Source organism: Myotis yumanensis, unplaced genomic scaffold (assembly GCF_028538775.1).
Source record: "Myotis yumanensis isolate MYYU_CA2020_CCGP unplaced genomic scaffold, mMyoYum1.0.hap1 SCAF_10, whole genome shotgun sequence".
Taxonomy (NCBI): domain Eukaryota; kingdom Metazoa; phylum Chordata; class Mammalia; order Chiroptera; family Vespertilionidae; genus Myotis; species Myotis yumanensis.
The window spans coordinates 635,154-650,074 of NW_027223761.1; the positions used below are offsets into that span (position 1 = coordinate 635,154).

The window sequence follows — 14,921 nt, forward strand, 5'->3', positions numbered from 1 at the left end:
CTTCGGGGCAGAGTTCAGGGCCATCTCCACGGGCAACCGGGCGCACACCCAGGGCTCCCTGGGGCCCATCCCTCCCAGGACAGAGACCCCCCGGGCATGATGGGTGGGCCCTGAGGCCGGAGGCTGGCCCCCCTAAACCACAGTGAGGAGGGGTGTTCCCAGAAGGAGGGGTGGCACCACGAGCCAGCGATGCCTGGACTGGACTGGCCGGGACATCAGCCCCAGGAGTGTCGGCCACAGGAGCCCCAGGACCCGCCGAGGGCGCCCGTTCTGAGGACCAGCGTGGCCGTGGCCCTGAGGGCTGTGCTGCCGGGCACCGGAGGCGGGTGGAGGTCACAGGCTCGGGCCTCCCTCCCATCCCAGCAAGCCGGTCGCCGTGTCGCCGAGCCGGGGGCCCGGGCCACTTAGATACGGTGAGCCCAGCGGCCAGCGGCCGGCTCTGCATTCCAGACTCAAACAGGATTTGGGGATTAGCATTGTTTAAAATTATTCCTACACCTCACCCTCCGGAGGGGTCCCGCGTCTCAGCCGGCGCCCCCGAAGGCAGGGCAGCTGGGTCCCCGGAGTGGAGGCCGGATGAACCGGGGGTCACGCTGCCGTCGGCGGAGGCTCCCGACGGTCATTCCTTTAAGGTCTCGCCCGAGACGCCTGTCGCTCCCGATCTGATTAGGAAGCGCTGACGAGTTTAGTGATTTAAAAATGCCCCGAAATGAGAAAAGAGCCTGCTAGCGGGGCGGCCAGCCGTGCGCCGGACACTCCTCATGCCATCGGGGGCATTCGCGGGACACAGATGAGCGAGACCGTCCCTGCCGGCGTGCGCCCGTCCGTTCCTCCTCCCTTCTTCGTTCCGTGTGTCTGCGTCAGTGCCCACCGGGGCAAGGGGGTGGACAGATGGACGTGCCCCCTGCCCCGTGGGCTCAGCCAGCTCCCAGCCAAGGCCTCTGCCCCTGAAGCTGAGGAGAGAGGAGGGACCGGTGCCCGCCATGAGGCCGTTTGCCCAGCCACTGTCTCCCCGTGTCCCCAACCACACACACCCCCGGCCCCTGAAGGACTCGACCTTACAAACCAAGAACATTTTTGCAAAAGGCAGGCAGGCGGCGTCCCGCAGGCTCGCCCGTCGCCCACGGGCCGGGCCCACACACAAGCCGGGTGGCACAGGCATCCCACCGCCGTAATGCACAGCGTGTGAGTGCCCGCCGGCAGCACCCAGCGCCCCTGTGCTGGGCTCCGTGGCGGGAGGGCAGACACTGGGTGTGGGAGCGGGCCTGCTGCTGCGGCCCCTGGGAGCAGACGCCCCTGCCGGCGCCGGGTCCTGGGGTGGGGGCACGGGACAGGGAACCAGCTGTCAGTGGCCTGACCCCCGATCGGCGCGTCTTACTGAGCACAACGCCCTCCAGGCCCGTCCCTGTGGGAGCCTGTGTCCGGATTTGCTTCCCCGTTGAGGCCGAGCGCGGTGCCATTGTGTGGAGGCACCACAGGTTGTCGGGGCTGTTGGGGGCCCCGGGAGATGCCACCAACATTGAAGACGCCTTTCTTCTGTTTCTGGGGGTCTCCGAGGGTTCGCCCCGAATCGCTGTCCCCGTGGTGCCGCCTCGCCGGCTCGGCCGCGGCCTCTGCCGGGCACGGCGACGGGGTGTGTGCGCGGTGACGTGCCTCCCTTCGCCTCTGCCCGCGGCCTTCCCCAGCCTGTGCCGTGCGGGCCACGCGCTCTGTGGTAAGCGAGTGCCTGGCATTTCGTGCTCCTTGGATGCCAGTGGAAACAGGGCCGCGCTGGCCGCTTCCTTTGCAGATTGCCCACTGTTGGCCGAAACAATGCCGCTGATGCCGCGAGGCCGCCGAGTTCTGTGTGCTGACCCCGTGCCCCACTTGGCCAGATCCGTGGATTAGGCCAGCAGGGTTTGGGGGGGTCGTGAGGGTCTCCCCGCTGAGTTCGCATCACCTGCCAGCAGACAGGGTCTTCTTCCTCCTTTCCAGTTTGAATGCCTCTCACCGCCTGTTCCCGCCTCCCGGCTCCGGCCGGAAGGCGGGGGCTGCGTCGAGTCGAAGAGGGGGGGGGCGGGCACCCCTGTCTTGTTGCTGGTCTCGGGGGGAAGGCTGTCACCTCTCCCCATCCAGACGCTGATTGGTGCGGGGTTTTCTGGTGACTTCACCCCATGGAGGCAGCTCCCTTCTCCTCCGCGTCTGTGGAGCGTTTTGGCCCGAAAGGGTGTTGAATTTTGCCGAGCGCTTGTTCCGAGCCGGCTGAGGTCATGCGTTTGCTCCCTCATTCCGTTGGGGTGAGGTATGGTATTGATTGATACTCACGTGCTGAACCGTCCTTGCATTCCAAGGACACATCCCACTTGGTCGTCGCATCTAATCTGTTCAATATGCGGCGGCCGCGCGCGCCTGGGTTTCACTGAAGGTTTTTTCATCCACGTTCCTGAGAGACGCGGCTCTGGGTTTTTTTTCTCTTTCTTTTTTCCTCGTAGTGTCTTTTGTTTGGCTTCGGTATCGGGGTGATGCTGGCCTCACCGAGCCAGTTGGAAAGTGTCCCCTCCTCTTCAGCTTTTGGGGAACGTCGGAGACGGGTCGGTGCCGGTTCTGTAAGCGCCGGATGGACTTCCCCAGCAGAGCAGGAGGCCCAGGGCTCTCCCTTCCCAGGAGGGGCCCGATGCCCGCCTCCAGCTCCTGACCAGTCCCAGGCACGTCCAGCCTGGCCTGCTTCTCCCTGGTGTCGTCCTGGGAGGCTTTGCGTTTCTAGGAATCGGCCCGTTTCCCCCGGCTGTCCAGCGTGGTGGCTGGCGTAGGCGCTGGCCTTCTGAGTTGAGTTTCACCCGCCTGTCTTCACTTGTCTACCCGCCCACTCGCTCTCCCTCCCTCCCTCCATCGTCCGTCTGTCCACTGTGCGTCCATCCGCTGTAACTCAGACGCCCGTATTGGCCCGGCTTCGCCCAGGTCCCCGGCTGCAGGCTGACATGGGGCACAGCCTTTTCCGGAGCCTGGGCGATGGCGGGGGTCTCCCCCGTGGCAGTCACGGCCGCCGACATTGACCCTGCCCCTCCTTTCCGGACGGGGCCAGTGACGACCTCTGACCCCACTTGGCCCTTCCTGCTGCGGCCCAGCTCCCCGCCCGAGGCTGCGGGCGACCCTGGAGGCCGCACGGCTTGAGCTTCGGGCCAGGCCGGGGCACCTTCCCGACCCAGAGCTGCGCCGAGCCCCGGGGGCACGCCCTCTGCGCCTGGTCTGAAGAGCAGGGCTCCCACTGCAGGTGGCCTGGGCGGGCAGGGCCCCGGTGCGGCTGCGGAATGGGTGGCGGGGCGGCCGCGAGGCTAGGTCACGGTTCTGTCCCCACAGGAGATCGTGCTGGTCGTGTTCTTCGGGACGGAGTACGTGGTCCGCCTCTGGTCCGCCGGCTGCCGGAGCAAGTACGTGGGCGTCTGGGGGCGGCTGCGCTTCGCCCGGAAGCCCATCTCCATCATCGGTGAGTCCCGTCTGTCCCCGCGGGAGCGTCCCCTGAGATTCCAGGCCAGCGCCCCAGGAAGGGCGGATCGGGCAGGGCGGACCCCCACCCTGAGTGCCTCCGGGGGAGTCCCCGGGCTCCACTGCCCTTGACAGGCAGGACCCGAGGCCAGCGGGGTGACTCCCGGGCCCCCCAGCACAGGAGCCAGCCTCAGCGCCCAGCCCCCTGCCCTCAGGCGCTGCTCCCGGGACAGGGGTTTGGGGCGAACTCGGCACAGCGGGGTGCCTGCTGCCCTTAGCGGCCTGCAGGCCGGCCTGGGGGTGGGCCGGGTGGGCTCTGCAGGTGCCGGGACAGTCCCTTTGGGGGACCCCGTCCCCCCCACCCGCCAGGCTCTTTCCGCGGAGCCGGCTGCCGGGCTGCTGACGCGGGAACTCTCCGCCCGCAGACCTCATCGTGGTTGTGGCCTCCATGGTGGTCCTCTGCGTGGGCTCCAAGGGGCAGGTGTTCGCCACCTCGGCCATCAGGTACGCCGGCTGCAGGCTCTCGGGCCGGGCCGGGCCCCGGCTGAGCTGAGTTAGGGATGCAGGCCCGGCCCAGCTCCCCCTCACTCTCCGGACTTGGGCTGTGACCTAACCATCCACGGACCTCAGTCTGCTCCTCTGTAAACTGCGGGGGATCCGGCCGGAGGTGGCCGAGGGTGGGGGGCGGGGGGAGGACCGTGCAGGTCTGGCCCAGGCTCGGGGAAGGGCGAGGGGACGAGGGGGTGCGCGCGGTGAGTGGCGGCTCACGGCCAGTTGGAGGGAGGCGCCTGGGGGCTGTGGGCCCGCCCGGCGGGGACCTGCCCGGAGGGGACACCGGCTTCTTCCTCGCAGGGGCATCCGCTTCCTCCAGATCCTGCGGATGCTGCACGTGGACCGCCAGGGTGGCACCTGGAGGCTGCTGGGCTCCGTGGTCTTCATCCACCGTCAGGTGGGCCCGGGGGCAGGGCGGGGCGGGGACAGCGGCCTGCCAATCTGATGGGGTGCCCGTTCCTTCCGTGTGGGGACAAGGGACTGTCGGGCACAGGACAGGGCAGCCAGGTGACGTGGGGACGGTCCAGAGGCTCCGAACCTAAAGCCGGGCCAAGACCAGCCCGGGGGACGGTGGGGGCTCGTGGTTCCAGGCCGGCACGTGCCTTTGCTGCTCCCATGTCCCCGCCCGCCCTCGACGCCGCAGGAAGGGAGCCGGGCGGCCAGGGGAGCCCGTGCCGCCCAGGCCGTGTGCCCAGGCCACGGTGGGCCTGCCGGCTCCTGGGGCTGGGGCCCCACCGCTGTCTGCGACGAGAGTTGTGAGAAGTAGTCATTGCAAAGCACAGGGTCCGCGTGGGAGGCGCAGTGGAGATGGCACGTCCCCGTCTGGGTGCCGTGGGGCCTGGTGGCCGCGTGCACCGCCCCCCCTCCGCCCCGGCCCACCACCCGCGCTGCCCGCTGACCCGCCCTCTCCCCCAGGAGCTGATCACCACCCTGTACATCGGCTTCCTGGGCCTCATCTTCTCCTCCTACTTCGTGTACCTGGCCGAGAAGGACGCCGTGAACGAGGCGGGCCGCGTGGAGTTCGGCAGCTACGCCGACGCCCTGTGGTGGGGAGTGGTAGGTCGGCCTCGGGCGGGCGGTCTGTGTGGTGGGGGCTGCGCGGCCTCTGCTCCCCTCCGTCCACCCCCCCACCCCGGGGCCTGGACAGAGACGGGGGCAGGATGTCGCTCTGTGGCCCTTGGGCTCTGGGTTCTCAAGACTCGATGCCTCATCGATGGGGATTCCGAGCCCCAAAGCCGGAAACGCCGCCTGCGCAGGGCTGGGCGTGCGAGGGCCAGGCGTGCGGCCACCAGCGGTGGGGCCAGGCGTGCGAGGGCCAGGCGTGCGGCCGGGTCTCCCACACCCCTTCCCCGGGGCACAGCGCTCGGGGGCTGCGTGAGCTCGCGGCCTAGGAGGCGAGTGGCCCAGCAGGAGCCCCTGAGCTGGGGGGCACCCAGGCCTGCTCAGACCAGGGAGACGAGAGGGTGGCAGCCTGCGGGAGGTGGGCCCGGGCCTTGGGGACAGCACAGGTCCAAGGGGCACTGGGCAGGGGCAGGGCCTGTGCCCTGCCCGCGTGTTTCTCCTTCCGAGAAGGAGGGCCCCCTCTCTCCAGGGCTCCCCGCCATCCCCCACAGCGGGCACCCCTCTCAGATGGTCGGGGGCAGAGGCCCTCTTGGTTCCGGGCAGGCACGTGCCTTTGCTGCTCCCGGCTCCCCGCCCATGAGGCCCGGCTCCCAGACAGGGCTCCTGACATTGGTGGAGACCGTGTGTTTTCTGGAAGCTTCCAACGTGCCAGGCTGCTCAGGGAAGGCGAGGGCCTGCTGGCCCAGCTCTGGGTGGGCACGGCCTGGCCCTGGCCCTGGCGGCCTCCCTCCCATAGGTCTGTGCCCCTCAGGTCCAGGGTGGCAGCCCCTGCAGGATTGGTGGGGGATTCGCCCTCGGCAGCGAGCTGGCCTGTGGTGGGCAGGGGGGCTCCAGCCCTGGTGAGGGGCGAAGGGCTCCCAGGGCCGGAAGCACATGGGTGAAGGCTGAGGCTCGGCCGGGCTGGGCGCCGCCCCCACCTCCTCGCGGCTCCTGGAGCTGCGGGCAGCGAGGCCTCCGGCCCCCGCCCTCGGCACGGCGGCGCGCCCACTCCCACACCTGTGCAAACATCCGCCCGCCGGCCAGGAAAACGGCCCCTTTGTGCCCGGCTTGGCACCGGTGCCCCAGGCCTCGCCGTCAGCTGCAGCCCCAGCCTCGGCCACCGTGGGCCCTGGCCTGGCCATTGTTCCCGCCGGGCCCTGGGCCGCCCGGGCCCCTGACACCCGGGCCCGGGGGCAAACAGCTCCCATTCATCGCAGCGGCTGCCCCTGCAGCTGTCCGGGTGCCCCCCGCGGCTTGAGTTATGGGCTGTGTTCCTGGCGCGTCTCGGGGGCTCCGGGCCAGTGGCATCTGTGACCGCGCAGTTGCTGTGCATCGGCTTCCTGTGTCCCGGCTGCGTCCACCCCCCGCCCCCCACCCCACATGCGAGCGGGCACCTCCCCCCCTGCCCAGCCCTGAGAGACGGGGGGCTCCTACCCACTGGGTGGTGGGGACCCCGTACCCCGGACAGGGCCAGGGTCACCGGCCGGGCCATTTCTGATCTGCATGCCGGGGCCGCCCAGGAGCCAGACCAGCTGCTCGGGCGCGGGGAGCGGACCCAACAGTGGGCGTCGGGCGTCGGGCGTCAGGGTCTGAGTGCCGTCCGCTGCGTCCCCTCTGGAGCCGGGAGCCCCCTGGGAGGCCGCGTGGGCCCCAAGGGCCAGAGGAGCCAGGGGTGGCCCAGTGCCCCCGCCAGTCAGCCCTGGTGGTTGCCGGGTGAACGAATGAGTGAAGGAGCCGGTGCCTCGGGGTGGCTCTGCCTGGCATCGGGCTGTCCCAGGGTCCCGGGGTCCCCCACGGGGTCTTACACAGCGGCCGCATGCTCCCCAGGCCTGGAAGCCAGGAGGCTGTCCTCTAAGTGTCGGGGGGCCGCGCTCCCTCCGGAGGCTTTGGGGAGGGTCCCCCTGCCGCCTCCAGCTTTGGGGGCCCCGGGACCCTCTGGGCGTGTGGCGCATCTTCTGTCTCTTGCGGGGACACCCGTCGTTGGTCGGGGATAACTGGGTCACCCCCTCCTCAGCCTCCGTGACGAGGGCCCTGTGTCCACGGGCGCTCACAGTCTGGGGGTCGGGTGGACACACATCTCAGGGGACACTATTCAGCCAGGACAGCAGGCGTCCGGGTGGACTCCCTGGGACAGTGCCCAGCCCCAGTTCCCGCTCTGCGCGGCGAAGGGGCCGGCTCTGTGGCCGGTGCCCCCTGCCCCCCCCCCGAGGTGGGGACGCCCCTCTGGTGTGAGCGCTCCCCGCTCCCCCACGTGCGGCGCCCCACACCCGGCCGCTGGGTGTGGGGAGGACGGAAGACTTTTTCCTTCGCCCCTGGAACAAAACGCGAGTGTTTGTGTTCGAGCCGGGGCGGCGGGGACGGGCTCTGACACACGGGCGCCTCTGTTTCGTGCCCCGGGGTCTCCGATCGGAGGCCGCTGGGCTCTGGTTTCCCGGGATCTAAATTTAGAGTCCAGAGTGAAAACACGGGAAGCCGGCCCTGCCCCTCGGCCGCCATGTAGACTGGTCTGCCTGCCGCTCACGCCCTCCGCCACGCGGCCCAGCAGCTCCGGCCTCGCGGGCTGCCTGGCATCCTGGCAGGGGGCGGTCAGAGGGCTCTGGGGCCGAGTGGGCGCCTGGGTGAGGACAGGGCCTCCCAGACACTCAGGCAGAAGCCCTGGGTGGGACCAGCGTCAGGACCTCATTGGAGCTGAAGAAACGGAGGCCCGTGGCCCCAGGGGTGGCAGCCAGGCCCCCACCCCAGTGCTCAGAGCCCGCCCGCCCAGGCCCTTCCTCTGGGGGAAGCCTGGGGGGACCTGAGGGTCCCCAAGAACCCAGGCTGCCAGCGGCCCCCGCATAGCCCTGTGCCTGTGGACCATGTAGTGGGGGGGGGGGCGGTCACTCTGGATTATGGGAGCCTAGCCAGAGGGCCCTCCCCAAGGAAGGGCCTTTACAGCTGGGTTTTGCAGGATGAGTAGGAGTCTACAAGGCAGCTTCACGACCTGCCCCCTGGCGGACACCTGGGGGTGCGCAGTGAGGGTCGTGTGCAGGATTGATTTTGGGGGGTGGGGTTCAGCACATGTCAGCGAGGGTAAGAGCTTGCCAGCTCCAGCCCGGGGGAGAGAAGCGATGACGGCATCAGGAGAGACACCGCGAGACAGGACGCGGCGCGTGACCGGGTGGGCAGGAGCCTGGGGCCAAAGCCAGCCGCGGGGCGGCATCTGAGCTCCACCACTGACCCGCTGTGTGGCCCGGGCGGCTCACCCCACCTCGCTGGGCCCATCTGTGAAGTGGGTGTAAGATGAGCACCTGCTTCCATGGATCGTGGGGGAGCGATGTGAGTGAGCGCACAGGAAGCCTGGGCACCCGGCGCCCAGCAGGGACGCAGGAAAGGCTGGCGGTACCTTCTAGGGGGCAGCTACCAGTCACCGTTCTCCTGGCAGGGCCCAAAGCCATTCGCTCAGGATGGCCCAGAGCAAGCTAGTTCACACTAAAGTGTTTATGGTTGCCAGCGTCCCGTCACACTCCTTAGCCCTCTGGCCTCGAGGGTCCTGCCACCCGCCCGGCCTCCTCTGGGCAGGTGGGTGGCTGGAGGCTGGGCGAGGTCTGGACGGTGAGGCGGGCAGCCGCTGGCCTCAGCTCTGCGGCCCGGCCTTCCTGGCATCCTGGTGTGGCGTCTGGGGCCGGGCTGGCCTCGGTCACGCCAGCTCGGTCCCTCCCCAGCGGTGGCACCTCGGGCACAGTGCCTGCCCCCTGCCTCAGTTTCCCCCTCACTCAGGGCCTCGGTGCCAGTTTGTCAAGTGGACGTGCCACCCGTGGGAGCCCCTCGGGGTCCTGCTCCTGGCCACCCTCCCCCCTGGGAAGACGGCCGTGCCATTCCCGGATGCATCCGGCCTGTGCGGTGGCCGCGGGCCGACCTCCTGCCCAGCGGGGTCCAGGTTTCGGGCCCCGGAGGGCGGCCTGCAGGGTGCTGCTCGCAGGAGGAGGCTGCAGGGGTGCCGGCCCAGCGCCTCGGCAGAGCGTGGGGTGCGTGGGGGGGGGGGGGGGCTGACGGGCCTCTCGCACCCTGTCCTTCGGAAGGGACGTGGAGCAGCAGAGGCTCCTGGGAGGACGAGGGCGCTCCGCGGCCCTGGGACGGGCCGGCCGGTCCGTGTGGCCACGTCTGAGCGTCCCGGCGCCCGGGAGAGGCCGCGGTGGCCTCGCCGTGTCCCCCCGCCCCCGCCGCCCGGGTCTGTGGGCCCCGCGGACGTGCCGATCTGCATTCTAGCGCCGCGTCGGGGGCGAGTTCCGAGCGGCGGGGGCGAGGCCCATTCCTGAGCTGCCTGTGTCTGCGAGCTCCGGAAAAACAAACAGCCGTGGGGTCGGCCGTTTCCTCAAAGGCGGGAGGAGGTCGTTAACTTGACAAAGAGGGTCTGTGACAGGGTCCGAGGCCCGGCCTGCCCGGCTCTGGGCCTGCGCTCTCCATGGGGGTGGGGGAGCCCCGGCCCGGGCACCCCCACCTGTGCTGTCCAGCCGGCCGGCAGCCCCTGCACCTCGCGGACGGCGGGGCCAGGCCTGGGCGGGGCCGGCACGAGGGCCCAGCGGGGCTCCCGTGCCGAGGGGGGTGGTCTCGGGCGCCCTTGCCCGCCGCCCGTCCCGCTGCCCCTCAGCCCTTCCTTCCCTCACTTCCGTCGCTGGGTTCTTGCAGGAATTGTGATCAGTTTCCTGAGTTTCCGGGCGCCCTAACCTCGGTGCCCAGGTGTGGGTGCCCCCCCCGGCCCCCCCGCCGCCTTGTCTCTGAGGTCCCCCTGCCCTGAGGCCTCGTCAGGAGCTTTTCACTCTTGATGATCGAAGTCCCGGAGAGCGTGTGTCCACGTGGCTTCTGTCTGCTGCTGCCGAGCCCGTTAGGAAGCGGAGGGGCTTTTAAATGCCTCCGTGGTAACTCCTTAAAAATAGGAGATGCTCCTTATCTGCTAATAATGCCTGTTCACGTAAATAAAACCAACTTCTGAAGGAGGCCTCTACTTCCCAGAGAGGGCGGGGCGGGGCGCAGGGGGTGGGGGGGCGGCGCCCGTGTGCAGGCCCAACGCTGCCTCTGCTCCGGGGGCCCGGCCCTGGGAGGCAGCTGCGGCCCAGCGTCCACGTGGGGCCCAGGCCCTCCCTCCTGGGAGGACAGCCCGCCGACCAGGAGGCCTGGGCTCCCCGAGGGTCCCCTTATCGGCCACCCGCCCCCAGCCTTGCCTGTGGCCGCATGGGGGGGGGGTCTGTCTCCACCCCGAGGCCCCTGGCTCTGCTCTGGGTGCGAGGTGCGTGCGCATGCGACGTGGGTGCGAGGGCTCGCGTCTGAGTGTGCCCGGGGGGTCGGGCTCGACGTGGCAGCAGCCGCTCTGTGTGACCCTGCCGTGTGTGCGTGTGTGGTGTGCTGTGCATGCACGTGGGTGCCGTGTGACCCTCCTGCACGCCAGGCCCTTGCACGTGGCTGCGCAGGCGTGGTGTCCGCCGTGCGTGCACGTGATGGGGCCGGCCGGGGCTGCTCGGTGCCGGCGTGGGACCTGCTGTGTCTCCGAGTCCCGTGCCTCCTTCCGGCCCGCTTCCCGCCGGCCTCGCCTCGCTCCCAGGTTCTGCGCCGTCACCGTGTCGCGTGGGGCCTGTGAGGGCCTCACCTTCAGGGGGACAGCGGCTGCTCAGGGGCCTGCCAGGACCTGCCTCCATGACCCCACTCCCCACATGGGCCCACGGGGCCGGGGATCGAAGGGAGGCCCCCCGCAGACCTCGGCCGGGCATCCCACAGGGAGAAGCCGCTGCCCAGGCCCAGGCCGGCCAGTCCACGGGCAGCAGGGCCGGCCAGGAGGTCTCCCACGGCCCCGGAGCCACAGGGACACTCGGCACCGAGCCTGCTGTCCTGTGTGCAGGTGTGAGCTGCGCCCGAGGGCAGCGGGGGCTCGGGGCATCTGTGGTCCCCTGGCCAGGCTCGAGCCGGGCCCTGGAAAACCCAGACTCGGGGGCAGCTCGGGGCTGGGCCGGGGGGCGAGCAGCCGGCCCCGCCTGGGTGGGCTCCGGAGTCCCTACAGCACGTCCCTGTCAGCTCACGCTGGAGCCTGGGGGCCATGGGGGGCGGGGACTCAGGTGGCAGCAGGAGGCCGGCCGCAGCGGGGGAGCCCCAGCCCCATTGTCACTCCGCAGCCTGGGACGGAGGCCCCCGAGACGGGAGGAGGACTGGGCTGCGGCTGCTTCTCGGGAGGAAAGGACACAGAAACATGTGGTGCTGGCGGCGTCAGGAAGTGGTGTCATCCGTCCGGCTCTCGTCGCGGGCCGGCCTCCGGGGGGCCGTGCACAGCGACGTAGGTGGCCCGGTGGCAGCCTCCTCCAGGGTGAGGCAGGCGCGGGCGGGAGGCCTGCATGTCCACGCGGCCTGGTTTCCATTGGCACCAGGCCCGTGCCCACCCGGTGAGCGGGCCCAGGAGCAGCGCGCAGCGTGGAGATCCCGACCACCCTGTGCGCACTGGCCGGGTGGGGTCCCCACTGTGCGCAGACCACTTAGTAGGGCAGCACAGGAAGAGTCCTGCCGAGACCGCCTGGCCCTGCTCGTGGGGTGGAGGTGGTGGGTGGAGGTGGTTTAGGCGAGACAGATGCCCGTGGCTGGATTCTGGGGCCTCGACTGCTGACCGCTGTCCCCTCTCCCCCGCTCCCTGCACAGGTCACGGTCACCACCATCGGCTACGGGGACAAGGTGCCCCAGACGTGGGTCGGGAAGACCATTGCCTCCTGCTTCTCCGTCTTCGCCATCTCCTTCTTCGCGCTCCCAGCGGTAGGTGCTCTGCATGGGGTGTCTCCGCTGCTCGCCAGCCTCCCCTGGGCTCCAGGCCAGCAGGGCCCCACTGTGTGCGGAGCCCCACTGTGTGCAGAGCCCCACTGTGAGCAGGGTCCCCACTGTGTGCAGGGTCCCCACTGTGTACAGAGCCCCACTGTGTGCAGGGCCCCACTGTGAGCAGGGTCCTGCTGTGAGCAGGGCCCCACTGTGTGCAGGGTTCCCACTGTGTGCAGGGTTCCACTGTGTGCAGGGCCCCACTGTGTGCAGGGTTCCACTGTGTGCAGGGTCCCCACTGTGTGCAGGGCCCCACTGTGAGCAGGGCCCCACTGTGTGCAGGGTCCCACTGTGAGCAGAGCCCCACTGTGTGCAGTGTCCTGCTGTGAGCAGACTGCTTAGTGGGACAAAACACGAGAAGCCCAGCTTCCTGCCCGGGCCCCAGTGGAGAGGCGGCTGGAGAGGCCTTTCCCTGCACACTGGGGTGCAGCCGGCTCATTCAGTCCCCAGCGGGTAGGGTGAACCCCAATAGTGACTGCCCCGTGGGTACCTGGTGAGGGAGCACGAGGCCCTGCACTGTGGCCTGGGAGGAGCCTTGATCCACATCCTTCCTGGAACCCACAGCCTAGGGGTAAACGTGACCCAAGGGTAAATCGGGGTCACTCTGCGTGCGTGTGTGCACACTGTGTGCTGTGTACCGTGGTGGGTGTGCGCGTGGAATGCATGTGCATGTGTGTCTCAGGTGCACGCATAGTGTGTATTTGCATATGCTTTGCGCCCGGACACGGGCTGTGTCTGTACCCGTGTCCTGTGTGTACGTGGTGCACACGCATTGCACGTGTGTTGTGGATACTGTGCGTGGTGCACGCACGTCACAGCCACAGCGCAGTGTTGTGTGTGTGCACGTGTCTCGTACGCCTTGACCCTCCGCGGACGGGGGGCTCCCTGCGTGAGGACCGGGTCCCTGCCGTCAGCCCTCCGGGTCCAGCAGGGCCCTCCCCCGACGGGCCGCCCTCTGCCCGGGGATGACCCCGCGGGCCCTGGGGCTGACCACGCGGGCCCTGGGGCTGACCCCGCGGGCCCTGGGGCTGACCACGCGGGCCCTGGGGCTGGCCACGCGGGCCCTGGGGCCGGGCGCAGGCTGGAGCGGGTCCGTCTCTCCCAGGGGATCCTCGGGTCGGGGTTCGCCCTGAAGGTGCAGCAGAAGCAGAGGCAGAAGCACTTCAACCGGCAGATCCCGGCGGCGGCCTCGCTCATCCAGGTGAGGGGCCCGCCTGGCGGCCCCGGGTGCTCAGGGCCTGGGGGCCATCCCCGCAGGCACGGCGCCGAGTGCCGGTGGGTGTGGGGTCCCCCACAGGTGGTGTCCCTGCCCCAGGAGCCCCGCCAGCCAGCACCTCCCACCTCCCCCCCCCCGGCCCCCCGCAGGCTCCGTGGCCAACACGACAGGGCCCAGGACGCAGCCTCACACCAGGCCCCGCTGCCCCTCCCCCACACGTGGCGCACGGCCGCCCTCCTCTGAGTCGGCCCGTCCAGAGCGGGCACTGGGCCTCGGGGCCTCTGCCTCCCGGCCACTCAGCCTCACCTCCCGCCAGCCCCCGGGCCCGCTCCTCCGTCCCGCCTGGTGCCCCCACAGCCCCTGGCATCCTCGCTGGAGGGAGCCCAGCCGTTCGGCTCTGCCCCGCCCCTGCCCTCGCTGTGGCGCCTCAGGGAGAGGCAGCCACGGGCCCCCAAGGAGGATCGCACACAGTCCAAGGCCCCTGCGGTCTGGGCCGCCGCCCCCAGTGCGAGGCGTGCTCTGCCCGCTGCCTCGGGGGGCTGGGGAGGCGAGGGGCCGGCAAGGGAGGCCCTGCTGTCCTGCAGCGGGGGTGGGGGTTGGCACACGGCAAGGTGGGGGCTGCAGCTTCCGCACGGGGCCCCCGCGGCCGGCTCGGCCGGTGACAGCCTCTCCCTCTGGTTCCAGATGGCGTGGAGGTGCTACGCGGCCGAGAACCCCGATTCCGCCACCTGGAAGATCTACGTGCGGAAGCCACCCCGAGGCCACACGCTGCTCTCCCCCAGCCCCCGGCCCAAGAAGTCGGCCATGGTACCCGCCCCCCCCCCCCCCATCCCAGGACGGGCCGGCGTCGGCAGGCGGGGACTGTGTGTCAGCCCCGGGCACTGGGGGGACACCCATGCCGGACCCCGCCATCCCAGTGTCTCCAGACTCCAGGCCACGGCGGGCGGGCCAGAGGGGGGTCCCCAGGCGGGACGGCTGTGGGAGAAGGCCCTTGAGGGGCCCCGGTGTTGGGCTGAGGTCACAGCCAGGATAGCGGGAGGCTCCGAGCAGGTGGGGCTGCCGTGGGGAGTGGCGGGTGGACGGCCCCGCTGCCGCCCACTCCCTCCCTGGGGGACCCGCCTCAGTGTCCAGCTCCCTCTGCAGCCTCTGCACCCGCCGTCCCTTGGCCGGAACCTTCTCCCAGGGTCCCACGCGGCCTGTGCCCTTCCTTCCGCCAGGGCACGTCCTCCGGGCGGTCTGGGCTGGCCCCATAGATCTCCCTCACGTGCCTGAGCCTCCGGGGGCCCAGCCCTGGTCCCCATGCCCTGGCGTGTTCCTGTACGTCCGTCTGTCCACCTGCCCCCTGGCCGTGAGCTCTCGGGGCTGAGACGGGGCCGAGCCCCCACAGGGCAGCCCACGGTGCCCCAGCCCACGCTGGGCGGGAGGGCGCTGGGGCCGGGCCCCCGGCCCGGGCGTTCCGAGGCCGGCGGGAGCCTCCCAGGAGCCGCCAATTTACTGTCCGTGCTGGGGGTTTAGGTGAAGAAGAAGAAGTTCAAACTGGACAAGGACAACGGGGTGAGTCCGGGAGAGAAGACGTTCTCGATCCCGCACATCACGTGCGACCCGGCTTCGGAGGAGCGGCGGCTGGACCCCTTCTCCGCCGACGGCTACGACAGTGCCGGTGAGGCCCCTCCCGGGGGAGGCTGAGCGGGGCGGGCGCGGCTCGGACCCCTGCCCACTCCTCCCAGGACCCTGCCATCCCGGGTGGGTCAGGGGCCCCAGGGCCTGG

At 70.3% G+C, this 14,921-nt stretch overlaps 1 protein-coding gene across 1 annotated transcript in view; it reads left to right on the forward strand.

Annotated features, from left to right (window-relative positions):
- The window catches only part of KCNQ1 (potassium voltage-gated channel subfamily Q member 1), a 217,301-nt gene that overhangs the window by 42,389 nt on the left and 159,991 nt on the right, over positions 1-14,921 (forward strand). The window contains exons 3-10 of the mRNA XM_070427109.1: positions 3,337-3,463; positions 3,888-3,966; positions 4,315-4,411; positions 4,930-5,070; positions 11,770-11,880; positions 13,043-13,138; positions 13,838-13,960; positions 14,669-14,813. Of these exons, the coding sequence (XP_070283210.1) occupies positions 3,337-3,463; positions 3,888-3,966; positions 4,315-4,411; positions 4,930-5,070; positions 11,770-11,880; positions 13,043-13,138; positions 13,838-13,960; positions 14,669-14,813 (919 nt within the window). The remainder of the gene's footprint in view (positions 1-3,336; positions 3,464-3,887; positions 3,967-4,314; positions 4,412-4,929; positions 5,071-11,769; positions 11,881-13,042; positions 13,139-13,837; positions 13,961-14,668; positions 14,814-14,921) is intronic.